General features: G+C 38.9%; 1 protein-coding gene across 1 annotated transcript in view; it reads right to left on the reverse strand.

Moving 5' to 3' along the window:
- Positions 1-14,710: 14,710 nt before the first annotated feature.
- Positions 14,711-21,835, reverse strand: part of LOC135700928 (keratin-associated protein 4-7-like) — a 35,468-nt gene continuing 28,343 nt past the window's right edge. Inside the window, exon 2 of the mRNA XM_065221599.1 lies at positions 14,711-15,025. Coding sequence (XP_065077671.1) covers positions 14,711-15,025 — 315 coding nt within the window. The remainder of the gene's footprint in view (positions 15,026-21,835) is intronic.

A 21,835-nucleotide genomic window follows, 5' to 3' on the forward strand; every position in this document is an offset into this window, starting at 1 on the left:
AGTTTGAAAAAAATATCGAGAAAATCTACCCAAGAAAAAAATCGGCTAAGGCTGTGTTCCATTTGGTAAATTTTCACTTAAATTTGACACTTCGAAAATAAATTAAGATGTTCGAAAATCCCTCTGTTGTTGATCGTCCGATTTTCGAGAAGACATATGTCAAAATGGATTTCTTGTCTATCAGAAATAAGTCTGCTGGAATAGCAGATTTATTTGAAAATTTTCCATCTGTCAAATTTAAGTGAAAATTGACCAAATGGAACACAGCCTAAGTCCACGTAAACAATACCACTGAACTGTTATCCGATAGAGGTTAAGCCCGGCGGAACAACACCTCATTAAATTTACCTGACCAAATTAAAGCGATTACCAAATGTGAGTAGAATGGAATTGTCATCACATATCAATGAATATGTTTTGAATGGACCTAATGCCAGAAATAGTTGAAATCGAGGGAGATCAAATTTCTAATACATAACTCTAAAAATCTTCGTAGTAAGTGGCTCTTTAATTTGGTATTTTTAAAATTTATTTATTACTTATTAACTTAAACCGTTCTGATGATTATAAATTAATTATTTCTAGCTGTTTATAAAATTTAAATAAACACAATACATGCACGACCGTATAAAGATCAACAGACCGTTCCAGTTTTATTTAATCGCCTTACAATGTCACAGGATATTGTTCAAAATTGTCCAGCTCCAACGTTTACAGGTGCTTTATTCGATCCTTACCGATTCGGTAAACATACTCGTCTCCAAATCTCTCTCTCTTTCTCTGTACACATGGTAGTATGAGTTATTCTAGAATTTGAGCTATTATTCATCTAATAAAATATTTTCACCTACAGCAACGTTGGTAGGATTGATCAGTGCAGTTTCAACAATTCGATCTTTGATTCGTTTCCGATTTTTGAATTTTCCACAGATCAAGCTACTCAAACTATCACGGATTCCTATGTGTTTTTTTTTTTACGATGTCGTTTGTACATACATTAAATAGTCACATTTTTTTTTATAAATAATCCGTTAGATGATCCATCATCCAGTGATGATGATGAAGTTTATACAAATACACAACATTCATGCTCATTATAGCAGTTAGCGCTTAACCTTGTCGACCTCCGTCCAATTGAAGTACGATAAATTCTCTTTTTAAATCATAAATCACTCGCTTCGCTACATGTGCCATAACCGATGGGCTGCTTTTCGGCTTTAAGTTCAATGTTTTTTACCCGGTTTAATTATTTGTAACAATAAGTCTTGATTGAAATTATACATTCACATTTTTTTTATATATATATTATTAGTATATAATTGTAGCATTTCGAGACAATCTCGCTGCTACCATTTAACAATTTTGTGCGAATGCCAGCTGCCGCCATCCAACCTTTCCATTTTCCTCGGTTTTTGTTTTCCATGACCGCAAACCTGTGATATGTGTGTGTGTGTGTGTGAGTGTATGTATGTCTGACTTTATCGTTCATCATTCATCGGTTTCAACTTCATTTAATTTATTTACTTGATGGTGGTTTGTTAATCACACGGATCGCACGCTGCTTGCGCCACTCTGACAATCAAATTTTTCCACTTTATCACGCCCGTGCCACGTCCGATGGGTGTTGGCATAGTTCCCGGAGCGATTTTATCGCTTTTTTTTTCGAGTACTTTGTCCCGGAACCGTCACTGTCAGAGACGTTCGGAAATGTCATATTTTGCATACATTGTTTGCATTCATTTTGCTGCCAGGGCGACGGTAAATATAAATCTTGTTTTTAATTTAATCAATAATTGAGTAATTGGTCCTATATATTTCAGACAGTTTATTTTTCTGGCCGCATTTTTTCTTAGACTATTTTGGGTTATGATGAATGTGGCAATAAATTGTCTAGATGGGCTATGGGCTTGTCGAAATATGGATAGTGCATTCTGAATAGGCCTAAATAGAGAAGCTGATTTTTGTAGATACATTTTTTTTATATAAATATTAGCTAGAGTGAAATAAATATTGAATTATTTTCCTATAAAGATTTATCTATAAATTCTAAAATACTATAAATGCAATCAAAAACATAATAATCTAAAGATAACGTAGATATCAGTGTGTTCAAAGGGAACAGCTGAGTTCCAATAATATGCAATAAATGCGTAATATATAATAACACAATTCATATCATATAAGCTTTCTGTCTTGTTTTACGATGTAACTATGCTTAGGAATCTCGAAGGGATGCTTATTTCGTCAAATTTATAATGGAATCTCTTTTCGTATAACCTTTTTGTATGATTTTCCTAAAATTTCTTTTAGCAGTTTTTTTTTCTTTTAAAAAAATAATTTTCAAGACCCTCTTTTTCAAAAACGTTAAGCCTCTTAAAGTACGTTCTGACTATAGGGGGAGAGGTAACTCATCGATTCTTCCGGTTCACCTCCTAGCATCGTGCTATAAGGTACCAGGCGATAACCAGGGTAGTTGATCGATAGCTCGATGACGTCATTTCGTTGGCGTCTGCAATGGAAAATTCTCATAGCAGGCGTTGACGATGGGACGTTGTCGAGTTGTTGAATAGCAACTATCGTGGTAACTCACCGATTACCTGTCGATCTGCCAAATTTGGAAAGACGTCTGCATTGAATTGTCTCATATAATTATATTCCGCCCACTATATCACAAGAAATTACGAGTAGCTGAGTGGAATGGAGATAAGTTAAGCATTGAGTACAGGACCAAGTCTCCCCTGGGTGGTGCCAAAAGATGAGCGCAATAGAATCATCAAGTTGCCATAAGGCACGGAATGAGACTATTGCATGGCTGGGTAGTCAAAGTCTTCCATTCGTTAGTCATTTCAGGTGGATTAGAACAGGTTTAGGTTTAGGGTGGGCGTTGGCGAGATTTGGATTTTTCAGATGTAATCCTGGATAGGACCCTGTCATTGAACGTCGCGTGAAAGTGGAACTTAATAAAGGCCTAAGTACTTTTTCGTAGTTTTTAGTTTTCTGATTTGAAAGATCGTCGGTTACAGTGGCCTGCTTACTGAGCAGTAAAACGCGGTCCCAGGTCTTTACATATCAAAGAGATTTAAGGTAAAATCGCTTGTGTATCGTGTATTTTGCGAAACTCGTTGTTGTCGTTGGTTCCGGGTTTGAATGGATACACAAATTTGAGCAACGGTATTATGTGAAATGAGGGGCTCGGTGGCCTTAGAGCAACCGTTTTTGCTTACTGAGCAGAACATCATGAGTCTAATCTCTGGCCCATCTACATTCAAGATTCGTCAATCGTTTTATTTGTTAATATGACTACATGGTAATAACAGCAACTCGGTGATTAAAAAGGTGCTCCTCTGCCTAGTGGCAAACGTTTTTGCCTACTGAGCAGAAGACCGTGGGTTTAGTCCCAAGCTCCTTCGCGTTATATGATCGTTAGGACATTAATTCAGCTTATCGTTTACCAAAACGAACCCTGCTGCAAACCCAACCCTCTTATCCAACATCCCAGTCAGGGGTTGAAACAGTTGACGTTTTTTACTACACTCGCTTCGTTGTCGTGCGCGACAGTCTGTTTGTATTCGAACACTCATGCTCTACCGTCGTCTCTCTCACACAACACGAGCGGTAGAATAACATTCGAGCTAAAAGAAAATTATCAAAATAGTTATCATATGACATGTGTGATATCTTTGTAATTCCTCAATTTGGTGTAAATCAAACCATTTCTGATCAGAAATATTATTACTAGGACATCATTGCTTGCTATTTTCAGAATTCACACAAGCACACCATCAGCAGCTCTTATTATGAGAAAAACTAAAATACATACATTCGTGACGGTCTTCGGCGACAGTGTCGTATGACAGAGCCTGTCATACGACATTTTAGTCTGGTACTGTACTATGATAGCTTGTTTTGCAAGTGTCGGAGGCAAAGGCAGTCAATTATCACAGAAAATGTGTCGACTACCGTGACCGCTTACAAGACTGATCCCAGTGATTCCTCGTGGAAGTGCAGAGGTGTTCTCGGCTTCCATCAAAACGAGTGTCATGTCAACACAATCCTTTCCATTCCTTTCTTGACCTGTGTTCGGGCGCCCCCGGCGCTGGTATTGCCTAATTTAAGATCACCAGTTTTTACACATTGAGGATGATTGCTAGTCCCAAGCATCGTCTATTGGTTCTCTGTGTAATTACAGCTGATCTGGCAGTAACAGAGTAGCAACCGTGGGCGGTCAATCAAGCTCAAGCTCAAGCTTATAGTACGTTCTGACTATAGTATTTATTGGTTTATTAATTTATTTGATAAGGCTCAACCGAATTAACTTTACAGAGCCGAGGATTCTTGTTCACTATACAATACATCTTAAAACTATAGTCAAAAGGTACAACACAATAAACATTTTATCTTCCGCTATCCAAAAAGCCTCCTCCATCAGAACTGGAGTCGCTGCCAGTGATTTCATTGTATGGCAGTTACGCCAACGGGGGTCAGAGAGCTTCCATTGCAGCAATGGATGCAAAACGTGGTCAGCACTCACACATTCATCATTAAACGGTTGCTTTCCAAAGTCGATGACGCATCGACTGAAAGAATTGCTGATCAAGAACACTAGATAAACATTTCAAACGGTCCTATCTGCATTGATAGATTCTCTTCATCGACTTTCTCTGTCGTTAATAACTCAGCTGCAAAACTTTTCCCTGTAGTATTTGACGTTTTGGACACTAGGAAAGAACCTCCTTTATCAAACTATGTAGTAGAATTCGATTTCGAGGAACTCAAGGTTCGCCTATGCAAACTTAAATAACCGTCGGGTAGAGTAAGTCTTCCTCTACCCGATGGTGTTGTTGATTTGCGTTGACGAGCCTTAACTTTCTAGAAATCATCGAAAGAAGCCATTGTTTACAAAAGCTGTTACGCCCTAATTCCAGCTCTATCTAGATTGAGAGTGGTCTGCTTCTATTGACAGCCGAGTGAATAGAGTTCTCCAGATGCATAAAAAAGTGTGCGTGAGACCGCGCGCTACCTTTTTAAGTAGTTGTGATATCGCGATACCTTATTGGTTCTTCTTCTTCTTCATTTTTATATATGAATGTTGCATTTTAGTGTTTGTGAGATTGTGCTTGGAGATCTCTATACTGATTCTGACTATAGTTGATATCACGTTTCTCTTAACTGTTTCTCAGGTGGTAAAATCGTTTAAGGAGTCCCAGACGACCGAGCGGCGGGCTGGAAGTGGAAGAAAATCGAAGACAGCTGACCCTCTGAAGGCCCGGAAGGTGTTGGATTATTTCAAGCGTAATCCGAACCTTTCGATTCGCGACGTGGCTCTGAAGGCAAAGTGTTCCGCCTGGTTTGTTCAGCAAACCATGAAACGAGCTGGGCTTCGTATATTCAAGGTCTGGAAGGCATCGAACCGGCGTGATCAACAAAACACGGCGGCCTAATCCCGCGCAAGGAAGCTGTATCAAGAGTGGTTAACGAAACCGATGTGTGTGGTTATGGATGACGAAACCTACATCAAGGCAGACGCAAAGCAGATACCGGGGCTGGAGTTCTACGTTGCCAAATCACGGTTTGATGTTCCGGAAGACATAAGAAGGAAGAAAGTGGACAATTTCGCCAAAAAATACTTGCTCTGGCAGGCCATATGCCAATGCGGTAAACTAAGTAAACCGTACATCACAATGGGTAATACCAACAGCGAAATTTACCGCACCGAGTGCCTCCAGAAGCGTCTGTTGCCCTTCCTGTGGTCCCACGGAAGCGAGACATTATTTTGGCCGGACCTGGCATCATGCCATTACGCGCGATCGACGTTGGATTGGTACAGAGACAATAACGTTGTTTTTGTACCAAAAACCGCCAATCCCCCAAATTCACCAGAGATTCGTCCGGTGGAAAGATTTTGGGCCGTAATGAAGGCCAAAGTTCGAAAATCGTCCAAGGTGTTTAAGAACGAGCGGGAGTTGAAGAAAGAATGGACGAAAGTGACCAAAAAGGTCGGCTCCACCATTGCACAAAATGTAATGAGGGGTCTTAAGGGAAAGGTGCGGGCTTTCAGCGATGGAAAGGAAATTGAATAAAGTAATTATGCCGAAACATAATACATATGTATTAGTTCATTCCCTGAAAGTTTCAAGAAAATCCGACTTAAAATATATTTTTGGCGAACACTTTTGTCTGGTGCATTTTTTCGAGTACATGCCTTATAAGTGCTCATTGCAAGACAGCCTTACGTGGTATCAGCTATAGTCTGAACGTACTATTAAATGAGAGTGTTATATTTTCCACTCCACTGTGTCCCGTAAAACTGGCTTAAACAAACAAAGACGTAATTTTAGCAATGATTTCGATAAAATGTGACTGCAAAACTATCGTGAAATAATCGTTTATTTCAACAAAAGATCAACTTGAATAACACATTGAACAATTCATCCTTGGTCCCAATGAAAAATCATTGCTTTATAAACGTACCCAGAAATCCCGACAGAAGCAGCAGCTTGGTTGGGGCTAAAATAAATCCTTCGATTGCACAAAATAAAACCGTAAAATTAAGCTTGAAAATCATAAATTAATAGAAAAAAAAAGCTTCTGCTTTCGCTGGAATCGCTATTCGTCCCGAGTCCTACCTTTGTCTAGCTGTTGCAACAGCGTGCCGGTTGTGCCTGTGAACCCCATAATGTAAATTTGCCCCACGTCGGGTTTGGCTACGCTCCAGTTACTCAATTTGATCGATGAAACAATCAATGTAAACCCACTCGACAAGAAAACAGGCTCCCTCTTACCCAATTAACCCAACGGTCCTCGATTGAGCTGGAGGCACACATACACACACCTACACTGGAAGGTTCCAATCTCGGTATTTTGGTTTGAAATTTCCTCGACTTCTCGTGGCAGAAATGGTGCAGATTAAAAAAAACCTGGCTCTGAAACACAACTGAGCAAGTGCAAGAGAACACAATGCTGAGAGCAGGTCTAAAGTTCCAGTTAGGACGTATCTTGCGTCGCGAAGAAGATGAAGAGGATACCAAATTACTCGATGTGTAAGTTTTTTTTTCAATTATATCGGGGAAAATCAAGCAACAGTAGGTTTTGTACGGCGCGCAGCGTGGGAAACAACTTCCGGCTTCCACATGCCCAACATGGGAGTTTGTGGATGAATGAAATCAATTTAAAATTTCTACAACAAGAGCAAATTAAAACAAACAGAGCAACTTATTCACTATCAGCAGTGGGGTTGCGTCGGATACACTTCTTCTTTTTAGCTTTATTACGTCCCTACTGAGACACTATGCCGGCCCTCGACTTAGTGTTCTTTGAGCACTTCCACAGTTGTCAATTGAGAGCTTTCTAAGCCTGTACCATTTTTGCATTGGTATAATTGTGTGGCAAGTCCAATCATACTTCTATGCCCAGGGAAGTCGAAAAAATTCCAACCCGAAAAGATTCCTGGACCGGACCGGGAATCGAACCCAGCCGGCTCCAGCATGGTCTAGCTTTAAAGCTGCATCTTTACCGACTGAGCTATGGGAGGCCCGGGCGTCAGAAACACAGACAAGCAATAAATAAATTTGCCCGATGCGATAGCGAGTGCAGAAGGAGGAGACCTTTACTCGCTCCTTCTCTCCGGATGGTAGGTCATGTAGGAACCTACCTAGCGTAAATGCAGCAACAACGAGTCAACAAAAACTGCCACTAATTGAATCATTAATTGCGTTATTGTTTGTTGTTATTGAGTCGTTAATTTTATTTGAACACCGCGGTGGCACTCAACAAATTGGCCACACTCGTATAGGTGGTGTTTCATTCCATGTGACAAAGTGGGTGGGATCAAATTCCGTGGGTGGATAGCAGATGACTTTTGAATTGGCTGCCATAAGTATGCACCATCAGAATTGATAAATAGATCTACACGCTAACTCATAAGTACCCATTAATGATTAAAAAGTACTCATTTTGAAGAAAAATGGCTTAACTCATGAAATGAGTAAAACAAACTTTACTCATTAATGAGTATTTCACGAGTACTTCATAAAATGGGTATTTTTTAATCATCGTGTTGTTCGGTAATGGGGAAAAAGTACCAATTTTTTAGAAAAAAAACAAGCCTTTAGGACTCATTACCATCAATAATAAATACGTCAAAAAAATCTTAAATCATCACACAAAGCTCAAATTAAAATAATCAAACAAATCACTTTTTTTATTAGTACAAATCAAGCAAAAATTAATTAAATATTTGATCTATAGATTAAAGATAGCTGCCGATGCAAGTTCCCTGAGGTCTGCTTTTGTCGGTTTGCTGCGGTAATAGAAGGGATTTTTTTATGCGATACTTGTCCATCCTATCCTCCTCCTGCACTTGCTTTACTTCCATCGGCTTAAAACCCGGCAAATGGTCATTAACTTGTCCAGCTTTCTGGGAGTGATACTACAGGATGTGGGCCTTCAAAGCTTTTAATAAAAGCTGTATTGAGCCACACCAGCACCGTAATGGAACAGGATTCAGATAACCTGAAACTAACGCAGTGCATCCGGAATTGAACTTTTTATTTTTCACAAGTTTCCACTCACATTTTTTTTTAAGAAGGTCGAAAATCACAATATGGTGAATTCGACGTTTCTCGCTGTGAAAACTACCGAACTCGGTAATGGAACGGTTTGTTTACCGACACTTCAGTAAAATATTTCACCGAAGTCAGTGATGAAGCTGATTTACAGATCTGCCGGTAATTTTTTTACCGTTTTCGTTGAATTGAAATGAAATCACCGAAATTCGGTAATTTTATTTACAGTTTTCAGCAATAGAGCGAGAAAATACCGAAACATCTGTAATTTTTAGGATTACCGATCTAAGACGGTAATTTTTTTTACCGAACTCAGGATCTCTGTTTAAGTGTGCAGGTTTTCAAAGAAGGGGAAAAAGTACCCATTTTTCAATATTACGAAAATACTCATTTTTTGACATTTTAAAACCAGTTCTAAAAATGTGTACAAGATACTCACTTAATGGGTACTCTAGAGTTAGCGTGTAGGGGAATTTACGTATTCTCGTCAATCTAAGCAGCGGGTGCACTTCTATTAACAATTTCGAAGCGTCACGCACTCATATGACGTATTTGTTTGTTAACATTGATCTGCTACTTGCCATTCTATCCATTCCATTCGACAGAATCGTCCAACTTGACAACGTTTTTACAACGCTCCAAACTACTCAGGTGAGTGTGCCTAACTATTATCGACAGCCCCTTTTTCTTCGGTAACCATTCCATTTGAACTACGTCACATAACATATGTGGAACTCGATCATCAAAAATCGATCCCATTAAATTGAAATTGAAATTTTCAGTGATTTCAAGTGGTATAGTAAGACATCGATCTGTCAAATTGATTATACCAGCTGTAAAATGAGAAAGGGAATCGAGGGGGTAGTCAATTATATTAAAATAGTAATAACCTGGTACAATTGTTTTTTGTAGTTATGGCAAACATGTGAGGAAACTCCACGCGAATACTTGTTTATTTCTTCTCATTCTAAATTTGCGCGGATGTATTTTTCTATTTTATTTCTGTAAACTTAGAAGAAGAATGTATTGCTGATTGCATCGGAAATTGGACTGTCCCAAAAAGGCAAAAAGTGTGATAAAAGTGCACGTTTCCCTCAAATCGTTTTGATGTCTTCGGAGCACTTATTGCTTGCATCATAAGGAATAAGTGCACCGAAGACACTAAGACTATCAGACGTAAACTTGCAGTTTACTTTTTAATAAGTGAAAACGCGCAATATGTACCATTTTTTTCGTTAAAATTTTTCTAAGTGTTTGGAACCAATTGCAATTGTAATTGCAATTCTAATTGTTTTGCAACAAGTGGCCCGGTTTAAGCTGAAAATATGCAGTGTTTTGTGTACAGTGTAGTACAGTCATAGCGGTACTACTCAAGGATTCAACGCTCCATATGTTTCTCAACTGCGGCCAATTGCAAACTTTTGCTAAAACCCCAACACAATCTACTCCAATTACTTCGTTCTAAAAAACGTGGAAAGATTGATCTAAAAGGGAAAGGAGGGGCGAAACAGGATTCTAACAAACTTTGTTCGACCACTCTATGGCTAAGGCCCAAGGCTAAGACTCCCAGCTAGCTGTCTTAAAGCTACCAGGAACGGCTATTTTTCCAATTAAGATTAAGCACTCCATTTAGTTCACTAGCTTTGACAATAGTGGTCCAGTTTTTTACCATAAGGCCTAAATCAAATTTGACATATATTTTCAAATCAAACATATGTTCGAACCATGTATCGTAAAACAAATTGAAAATAATACTTAATAATTTAAAACTGATGAATATATTCAAATTAAAGATAAGGCCACTTCAACCACCACTAGGGCCTAAGACTGGCACACTTATCCTAGTTTATTTCTTGATTTTTCAGAAAAAATACGACTTTTTTTTTTTTAAATGTAACCGTTAATATCCATCAACAGAATATTTCGTGCTGAAATCATAACATTCCTAAGTTGACTTACTAAAAGCACAGAGAAAGTAGATTACACGTAAAAAAAACTATTCGTACACGGTGAGAACTACCTACTTACCTACTTTTGACTAGTTTGTCTCCTTTCCTCCTTCTAATGTTGTCAAAAACGGAGGAGCAAAACTTTATGGCTTGTTTGTTTGGAACCCGTTATGCGAGGTAGGCGACGATTGTTCCGAACACCCCTCCGTTTTTGGCCCTTCATACAGCGATATTGTGAATTCAGATCGATAGCTCAAATTGATCTTGCTATTAAGTGGAGCTGCATACAAGACAAGATCTTTGAAGGGATGGTGGCTACCTTACATACATACATACATAGGCGACGATTGTTCCGAACATTTTTTTCGTATTTGACAGCCACCTCCCCCCCCCCCCTTGCTGACTAAACGGAAAACAAAACATAGGTTTTGAACATTTTTCAAGATTACTAAGGCTGTGTTCCAATGGGGAATTTTCACTTATATTTGACAGATGTAAAAACTTCATATAAACCTGTTATTCCAGCAGACTTATTTCGGACCGATCAGGGATCAATCTTGACAAACACCTTCGAACCTTTCGAACACTATAATTTATTTTCGAAGCGTAAAGTTTAAGTGAAAACTCACCAAATGGAACACAACCTTAAAATCTGTGATTCTCGGTAGGAAAAGTGAAAATCGGTAGTTTTGAACCTTTCATCTGTGAATCGGTAGGCCTCTCAAAAATCGGTAGGACTACCGATAAATCGATAGGTCTGGCCACCCTGTTATCCATAAAAATATTGCAAATGCTCCATAAAACGTTCCATAATGAACCTTAAACTAACGAAATTAGGTATGATCCACAGTGACGGATTTAGGATTCGGGGGGCCGAGGTTGCTATCCTTAGGAGGGGGGACCCATATTATCTGCTTTCGAAGTTTGAATTTTAAATGCGGGATCGTACTTGAGTTGACGAAAATGAAATTTGAAAGAATATTTAATAAAGATATGAAATCTACATTTTTCCACAAACAAAAAATGAAACTACTGTGATCCAGGGGAAAGTTGATCACCGGGTTAAAATTGGAAGGTGATAAATATCAAGAGAAATCTTGATAGCATTTCATTATGAGGTTTGCTAGTTTCTCTTTACAAAAAAGTAAATTTGCCTACATTTTATTTTATTTTATTTTTATTTTTTATGCTTATTTGGTTATTGATCCGGTTAAAATTTTCGAAGATGGCCAAGAACGTGATTATCCGTTTCAAAAGAAATCAAACCATCTGTACAGAAGATGCCCTGCCAGAACTGCATCCCATCCCCAAGTAATGATGCTGTACTGACTTTTATTCGCCGCTGACTACGGTTTCGAAAACGAAGAGGAACCTTTATTGGAACCAAGATATTCCATTGTCCGTCGTATTCACGTCAAGAAATTGCAAGTTGCTGGACCTGATACTTGACAACCTTCACTCGGATCCAGCAATCGACTACAGCCGATTATTTTTTATCCCAAGCTGGAGGATCACTACATTTGGACACTTCAAACTGGTTCAACATAGGACGGGACTAGTTTATGTTGATCCCCATCAAGGGAACCGTCTTTGATTGGAACTACAATGCAACAATAGCACGGATGGTTCCTGTGGATTCATTTGGGTTAATTTGATGAGATCGGATCTGATTTTATCTATTTAATCTAAATTTACACGATTCTCTTAAATTTGACAAATTCTATTTTGTGTGTCTTTGAAATCATCATTGAAAGTCAAATGGATTGTCTGCACATTTTCAGCATGTGGTAGAACATTAATGTAAATCATGTATGTTAAAATATTATATTATATGCTGCGTTATGGGGCAGCCTAAGGGAATCCAAGGATTTGTTGACTGGACGAGGGTTCGTGGATTTTCCAGTCCCTTGTCACGTGATTGCAGATGGCCATGTGGTTGTTTTGTCTTCCAAATGTCGTCAATGAAGCTGATTCAACCTGCTGTAACAAACCATCAGGTAGAACTTTACAACCGGTAAAGTATCTGCACTAGACATTGGTAATCATTGCACTGATGGTGGGTTCCATAGTAATCAATATCAGTTTTCAAACTGATTGGTTTAAGAATGTAGGAAATGTCGAAATTGCTGTAGACATCTTCTACAAAATTTTATCAGAAATAATTTCAGAAGAAATACCTTTGCAGAAAAAGAGACGAAAAAGAAACACACAAAATCCAGTCTGGTAGGTATAAAGCAACATATGGACATATGCGATCAACTGAATTTAGCAATCAGGCATGCATTTGAAGAATATAATTCAAAAACTGAACTTGAAATAAAGTCATGTCCGAAAAACTTCGAATACGACCGTGAACTCTCAATTAGACCATTACTAGCCGAGATCTGAAAAATTATGAAACTTGATGTGTCACACGACAGTTTTTAGATCTAGCTTTGATCACTAACCCGAGGGCACCGCAGCATATCCGGGAAGGTCAATATGACTGTGGGGTTTCAATAAGGTCGGCCGAGACTTATTTTTTTTTCGCCGAGATTCCAACAGCCGAGCAGTTCTGCAATTTATTTTGCTGAGATTCAGTAAAACAATTGCCGAGACTCAGCTAACAAATAACATTTTGCTGCGATATCAGCTAACAAACAGATATTTTGCAGAGGTAATCGGTTGTTAGAGATTTTACCGAGCTAGATTAAGTGTGTATGATGTGTCGCACGACCAGTTTTAGTTCTTGTTGAAAATTAACAACTTCCCGGAGGGTACTGCCCATGTGAACATGTCATCTCAATAAATCCATTACCCGCCGAGTTAAGAAAAACCATGAGGTTTGATATGTCGCACGATGGGTTTTGGTTCTAGTTGAGAATTTGCCACTTCCCCGGGGGCACCGTAACATGCTTGGGAGGGCTAGTATTACCACCGACAAACCGACATGAAGCTTAAGCTCAACTCTTGATCGAGAATCCATAACGGCGGATTCAAATGTGCAGCGATCCCATTTGTCAAAACCATAGAAATATGTTTGCCCGGAATAGATTAGACACGAACCAACTCATACATTTTGAATGCGTATTTGTGGCTAAGCTACACATTGATCAGAAATTTGATGGTACTTTGTATGGTCATTCATGTCGGTTTGTCGGTGGTGTTACCGTGGACTTTCAATAAGGCCATTACCGGCCAAAATTTGTCAAATCACGAAGTTTGATATGTCGCATGATAGATTTTGGTTCTTGTCGAGAATTGGCCACTTCCCCGGGAGCACCGGAACATTCCCGGGAGGGCGAGTGTGACCGTCGATTCTCAATAAGGCTATTACCAGCAAAGATTTTTAGTATCATGAAGTTTGATATGTCACACGATGGGTTTTGGTTTTTGTCGAGAATTGGCCACTTCCTCGTCTGTGGTTGAAATAACCTCTCCGCTTAATACACTAGAAACTAACTTGTTTAACACATCGAATCAAAGTGCAATACAATTAAAATAAAAAAAAAAACACAATTTTTAACAGTTTGTCGACTTGTGAGTTTTGATCAACACTATTACCATGGACCCAAAGGTCAGGACCAATAGCGTGGAAGGAATTTATCGAAAAATCATGGTTCTCGGTAATAGAATGGAAGTGCACGCAGTAGGTTTTTTAGATTTGTGGGCATCCTGTATCCCCATCAAATTTATCCATAAAATTCTGCTTATATATCCAGAACATCAGTCAAAACTTTTTTTCTCCAGACATCCTTATTCGATTTTTTGTCTATTTTTCAGTATATCCTGAATATCCCTGTTGATCCTTCTGTCTATTCCGAAAATTCTTTCGATTCCGCTCGCATGCCGTCACAGTGTTGCCATATCTTTTTTGAAGCAACATGCATCAGGATGAGTGTCGTTCCCCAAGGTTTTCCTTGAACGTCATTGATTGTCTCTGAAGATCTTTCCTGGAACTATCTTCCTGCGGACAATCGTCCAGTGGACAATCTTCCTCTGATCAATCTTCCTGCGGACCAGTGTTGAAAAGTTCGCGATATTTCACGAAGTTCACCAAGGGAAAAGTTCGCGAGTCATAGGGAACTTTGATGAACTTTTCCATCACTGCTGCGGACAATTCTCTTCCTCGAAATAATCTTCGTGCGGACAATCCTCTTTCGAACAATCCTTCTGCGGACAACCCTCTTTCGAACAATCTTCCTGTGGACAATCCTCCTACGGACAATCCTCTTCCGAACTATCTTCCTGCGGACAATCGTCCTGTGGACAATCTTCTTCTGAACAATCTTCCTGCGGACAATCCTCCTTCGAACAATCCTCTTCCTCCGGATAATGTTTCTCCTCGACTCGTCGGTAGCGGACAATATTCCTGCGGGGACAATTCTGCTGATAATCCTCCTTCGAACAATCCTCCTCCGCACAATCTTCCTGCGGACAATTCTCCTTCGTACAATCTTCTCCCGAACAATGTTCTTGCGGACAACCCTCTTCCGAACAATCCTTCGAACAACCTTCTCCCGAGCAAACTTCCTATGGACAATCCTCCTTTGAACAATCTTCCTGCGGACAATCCTTATTCGAACAATCTTCCTGGGTACAATCGTTCTTCGAACAATACTCCTGCGGACAATCCTCCTGGGGACAATCCAAATATATGATGTTCGAGGGCCCTGGAGCTAATGAACTATTAGATTAGATAATTAACTATTTTAACTAGTTCCGCTTTTTTTTTGTTAGCATCCATGCCTCTCACGCTAAAGTCACGAGTTCAAATCTCAAAATGGCGAAACAAAAAGAAACGTGCTAAGGGATATGACACACCTCAATCTGACTGCCACGGCAGCGGGTACCGCGCTTTTTTTGCTGGCGCTTTTGCTGGCAGTTGTGCTGTCTGTGTCACTTTTGACACCTGTTCTGGTACAAATTGCTGTCTTTTGCTCTAGTACCGGGTGCACCAGGTACACTAAAAAAACAGCTAGGTGAACCAAAAAAAAAATCGCGTGAAGGACCATTGACACCATTGACAAACATACAAAGCAGTTCCGTTGTACTCCTTTAATCGTTGTACTCCAAACTCCTTTAGTCTAGGTACAATTTGAGGTACTAGATTAAATAAACAACAGTGTACTTTGTATGTTTGTACAAGGATACACTGTCAAATGGTCAAATGATATTAACACCGGCGCACAATGGATAAGTTTTCAGGTTGTTTGACATTAGAATTACCATTCCCGTGGTTGATACTTCACGTTGTCAAATTGATTGACCTACACTCAGCGAAATAAACTGCACGCATGCTTTGACAATTACACTGCATAGAATCGCTTATCAGACCCATATGGAAAAAGTAGGCATTGTGAAAATGGCAGTCGAAGTTACGAAGTGCAATTTCCATGTACATATTTGAAAAATCATAGCGAATTTGTAATGAAGCTTGCATGTTTTGTTATATCAACGAAAAATATAGTAATTAAATAAGCAGAACAGTAACTTGACTTCTGGATGATGGAATTTCAGAATGGGACTGATATGCGATTACTTTGCCTGATGGATGCTTGATGATGATGCTTGTTTTCACAACAACAATTAACATTTCCAGTTCAATTTTTACACGAAGCTTAATAACTTTATCCAATTATTCAAAAATACACATCGTTTCTGGACTCCGGAATCGCGGGAAAGAAAAAAACTTCTAAGACAAAGTTGAAATTTGTTGTCAGATAGCGTAGACAGGTTTTGCGTGATCTGTCGTTTAAGTAGAAAGGAAGCTCGGCTTACTGATCATTAGCAAATAATCTGACATTTTCCTATTTCACTTCAGTTCGGCAATGCTAAAACATTAATACTGAATTTCAGCAAAAAGTTATTTTACTGATCCCATTTCAGCAAAATTTTTTGGCTTATAATTAAAAATCGAAATTTGGTGTGTAGACCAGTGACCAACGGCTTTTATGGCTTAGAAAATCCCGGCGCCGAGACAATCACGCTTACCACTACAACACCGGCGCCGCTGTCTCACTCAACAACTTAGTTCTGGAAAAGTTTGGTTAAACAGCAAAACGGGTTGTCCCATTACATAAGAAACAATGGTGCGATGCAAACTTAAAACGCGTTTTTCTCGGCTTGCTGATTTGTGCTATGGGACGGCCGGAAATTTGTTGAAAATCGATATGGGACTGATATGCGATTCTAGGCAATACAGCAGGGCGGGAATTGTTCACTTAGTATGAGACCCATAGTGTAAATTGTAAACGTTATAATGCTTAAGTGGACCTTACACAACTGCTATTATTGATAATAATTCTATTGTCAATACGTTCTATATTGACGTTTATACCGAAATATTGTCAATACCGATGTATTGGTATTAACAATATTTCTGTATTCACATCATCAATCCAATTTGCTTTAAAATATCAGACGCTGTTCATAATTTTGTTTTAGATTTTCCAGATTATTATGGAGCATCGGACATGGTTAGATAGTCAGATTTGAATGATTTTTTTAGGCATAAGCTTAAATGGACCCTTTTTTCCGTGTTGGGTATTTTCATCACTACGACCATTACTTTGATGTTTTGTGATATTCCCCGTTTTTATATTGCTTTATCATTTATGTCGTATCACTATTTTGTGAAGCGACCGACATAGACTGACCAAAAGCATTTTCCCAGCCAGTTATTACATTTCGAATGAAATGTACTACTTGGCTGGGACCTGCATTCCAAATATCAAAAGGTTCTGCGAGCCCCTTATTTAGAAAAAAATACGCCTTTTATTGAAGATTGCTGCACAAAAGATACTTGATTGTTCGTGAAAGTTCTAAAGAAGTTTCTTTCAATTTTAAGTTATTTATAGAAAATTTCCTTTTCCATGTGAACGGTACAATAGTGGTTTTAGAAGGGTTTAAAACCTTCTTTAGTGCACCACGACGAATCATAATTTAAAGCAGTTTGCATTCAATTTGAAATGACATTATTAATGGACCCTTACTGTTTATCATACAAGAAATTCAATGACATTTGTAAGTTTTTATTATTTGTATGTATCGTTTTTCCTATTCCTTTCAAAGCAGCAAAACTGACTAACTTATTCCATAGAGAAAAGACGTCAAATTTCCACCAGAAACTTGTGTAAAGATAAGTGTGGGGACGTCGCCGTTACGTGGCGCTAGCATCTCCTAATTTTCACTGTTAATTTTAAACTTTCGACCAATTTGGCGCTAGTATCGATAAATTATCTGTTGTAAATTGCCACTTGGCGCTACCAGCACTTAGTGTCTAGTGTAAGTTTTGCAACGCCAGCACCATCATGTTGTCAAAGAGGGTTCTTTAAACAAGTTTTTAGAGAAATTTTGTTCCAGCCTCAACGTCTGTTCTCTGTGTTTATTCCATATATAGGACAAGTTGGCCAGCGTCTATAGAATAATTACCATCTTCAATTGCCTCCAAATCAAAAATTTCATAACATGGGATGAATTCCGAATTTTTCAAAAACAACGATATTGATGATTAAATATTGTTTTGAAATAGCTTCTACGCTTATGAAATAACAATATTTAAAAATTGAATAAACCTTCACCACGGTTGCAACAGATTCAACCTGGCCTCGCCATGGTAGACTGATAATTTCATGCGGTTAATAAGCTTATGCATGCTTTTCACATTGAACATATGAATTTCCATCGAAGCAAACAACATACCACCGGCGTCATGTTTACAAAACCTAAAATTACCATTTAAGCGCTCAATTTTGAACCACCCACTATCCTGCTGGCAATCCCTCGGTTTGCAGGTAGGGGAGCTTTTCGCTACGTTTGCGATTTATTGTTTCATTTTTATACGGCTGCCTGACGGTTGCAATTTATTGTACTCCAGTAGACACCAATACCATCTGCCACCGCTGGCTGGCGCACCGTGCATTGGTTGTCCTGGCACACCCCACACCATTGCGCTTGAAGAAATGAAGCTTTATTTTGCTCGCTGCTGCACACATGGCTTCACACCCACATATAGAGATCATTACGGCAAATTGGATCTGGTGGGCCACCGTCGATCCTGAACCACCCCCGCACCCATATAACGATCGAGTGAGTCGGTGTATTCACATCGAGTTGACGCCAAACAATCCTACACGTTTGGATGTTGTTGGTGAAAATCCAGTTAGCCAATGGTTCGGGTATGTAGTTTACCGGCAGTTCCACATAATAACTGCGGGATCGAAATTAAATGATTTTCATTATTAGTTTTTACGGATGTTTGACTTTTCATACGTGGTTCACCGTGGCTACACGCTCCAAAGCCAAACAGCAAATACACCACCATTGCAACCGAATGGACAGGGTAGCCGAACTAAACTGTGTGCTTGGTAGAATTCCATTGTATTGCAAACTGGTAGCCCTGCTGCCAGAAAATGATAATGTGTATAGGTAGCAGCAGTTTATTTCATTAGTGACTTATCCCTTCTTAACTCCACCACCTCTTGCATTATGGAGCTGAATTCAAGCTGAACATTGCGTTAGGTCCTAAGTAACATTCATCGATTCTCTTCTTCGACTTTCTCTTTTGTCAATAACTTGGGTATAGAACCGTTTCTAGTCGTGTTTGTCATACTAGTAGCTAGGTAATAGCTTCTTTCATCGATCTGTGTGCCGCAAATTACTGGAAATGTCTTAACGACGAAGAGAATCGATCAATGTTACTTAGGACCTAATGCAATATTTAGCTTGAATTGTTCTCATTAGAACAATGAGCGACACAATGGAAACTATAAGCTTAATAAAGTGTGGAAGCTAATTCGTTTCGATCACCGTTCGATGATCCACCTGCCGCCTATTGATAAAGTGGGTGCAATAGAATTTTCCGCCTATTTTGTTAGGAATAAAACTGGAAGCAGTGAAAATGGCGACTAATTGAAGCGCGTTGACAAATTGTTATTAGCTTGCCTCCAGCGTTCATTTACGGATGATTGTGGTAAATCATCTACATTTGATTGTTATGCCGATTGTTGGAATGAATGTGAGTTTTTAAAAAGTGACAAATGATTGGCAGAAAATTGAAATATAGTCACTAATTATGCTAATCAGTTGTATTGTTTTAAGCTTCAGCAGTTTGTGGTAAATTGTCAGTTGTTTTATGATCATCGTTTTTTTTCCCTTTGTTTGTTATCCATCAGCCATGTGTGCCAATCACCGAGGGAAAGTGACTCCACCTAGCCCTAACTATCGGGTCCATCAACATAATGATAATTTAAATGATTGAATGCAGACCCTATAATATTTCTACACATTAGAAAAACCCACAACAACCTAAATTTTTAGAGAGGAAATGACGGATACTTTTTGAGTTTAGGTATTTACTCTTGAATGTCTCTTGAATTAATATACAAACTGTTAATTGTGGGGAACTTAATAAGTGGCGTTGCGAAGGGAATCAAACCGCTACTTAATCGAACGAGATTTCCAAATCGTCCAACTAACGAGAATACAATAGCGAATTTTCAAATAGCCATATCCACTTTTGTAAGCACACTAATAGCGAATTTGTTTATTATCAAGGTTGGAACCAGTTCCAACCCGTGCGAACCCGAGCTTATTGTCAGTGCGAACCTCAACCCGAGCCAGGTTACAAAAACAACGTTCACACTGACGTTTGCTAGACAACAAGCAGACCCAATCTTGATACCCGATCCAGGTTGGAACTGAATCAAAAACAAATTCGCTATAAGTAAAGGTCCCTCCTAAAGTGTCATTATCAACAATTGTACCAACATACTTAAACCTACTAAACCTAACCTTATGCTAAATTTTGGGCTATAATGGTTAAAATTTAAACGATCGTGTCATTTTGCGTAAATTAGCAAAAGAATAGAATGACGCGAGCTTTTTGCAATCTGCAATGATGCGTCGAAAAAAACTGATATTGAATTTTTCGCATGCAATGCATCAAAGTAAATTGAACATCAAACATCTTATAACGCTCAAAAATGTACTGAAAATGGTGTAAATTTACTTATAGTGAACCAAGTTGTTGCACAAAACTTATTGGGAAGGATCGGGTATTTTTAATATGAAAGACGGTCTTCATTTCGTTAAAACTTCAAAACAATCAAATGAAAGGTTGCTTTTTCAATGTATAATTTTTCGTGTGGCTTTTTTTTCGAATACACCCTTTAGAAGCACTTTTGGATTCAAATGTACACGCAAACCAAAAATCTATTACAATGAATGTTAGTTCCATTTCCTATCATCCTCTGTATATGAACATCGCAGCGAATGTTAGAAGTTGACCTTGCAGGCGATGTAATGGTTTTTTGCCTTTTTTATTTCGTGTTCTGTCTGTGCTTTCACCTACACAAGCAAGCATTTGGCTTGATTTTTATGTATAACATGGTAGAACGACGCACACACTTGCCTCGAATCTCTCCAGCAGAAAAAGCATACGAAGTCGAGTGTGAGAGGAAATGAGCGCTTCTTGTTTGCTTTTAGGCTATCCTTATTCAGAGGCATGGAGAGAGCAGTGGAGAAAGCACAGGTCTGATAACCGCAACGTTCGTTGTTCGAGTCCAGCCGGCAACCTTTTTCCTATTTTTTTTCGACATAATTAATTTACCTCACTAATACACTCTACATTTTTCGGTCTCCAATTCTCTTGTATTGGACCGCAGCTAGGTATATCGCATCCTCGGTTCATGCGGTCTCCACTTACATCCTCTGATGATGAATCCCACATAATTGTAAGCGAATCTTACATCCACCGGTTGGGTGTACTGTATCAACAAATCATCGGATGTAGTAAATCTGTATTCACTAAAAGTTCTCCAAACCACCATCAGAATTAGAAAAGTTGATGCCTGTAACATAGAGGTAACTCTGAGACCAGAAGGTACTGAAGAAACGTGCTCAACTTTTTGGCTCAACTCTGGTACTATCTTCGGTCCCAAGCTAATCGATGCACCTCTCGAAACATAGGAAAATCCACGAACCCCTCATTTCATCGGTCAAACTAGCATAGCGAATCAAAACAAACATAGTGTAGTACTATAATTTCTATTAGAATGGGGTACGTTAATCAATTTGCTTGGGACCAATAGGCTAGTCAAGTAGTGAGCCAATTTAAAATCGTTGATTTCTACCGCTTGCCTGTACTCAGTGATGCTCATCTGATGGACACCTGTACCAGTCTACCTGACCGTCAAAATTATTTTCAATTTCAAGGGGAATAAAAGGGTAGTTCCGAGGATTTTCGTTTCACACAATTCAAAACCTCTCATCTAGGGTGCAGATTCATGGGAAAATTGTGGAATACAATTGCAAAACCGTACATCTGTTTTACCATTGGAT

This window comes from Ochlerotatus camptorhynchus, unplaced genomic scaffold (genome assembly GCF_037179485.1).
Source record: "Ochlerotatus camptorhynchus isolate MF236.1 unplaced genomic scaffold, CSIRO-AGI_Acam_v1.1 ptg000144l, whole genome shotgun sequence".
Taxonomy (NCBI): domain Eukaryota; kingdom Metazoa; phylum Arthropoda; class Insecta; order Diptera; family Culicidae; genus Ochlerotatus; species Ochlerotatus camptorhynchus.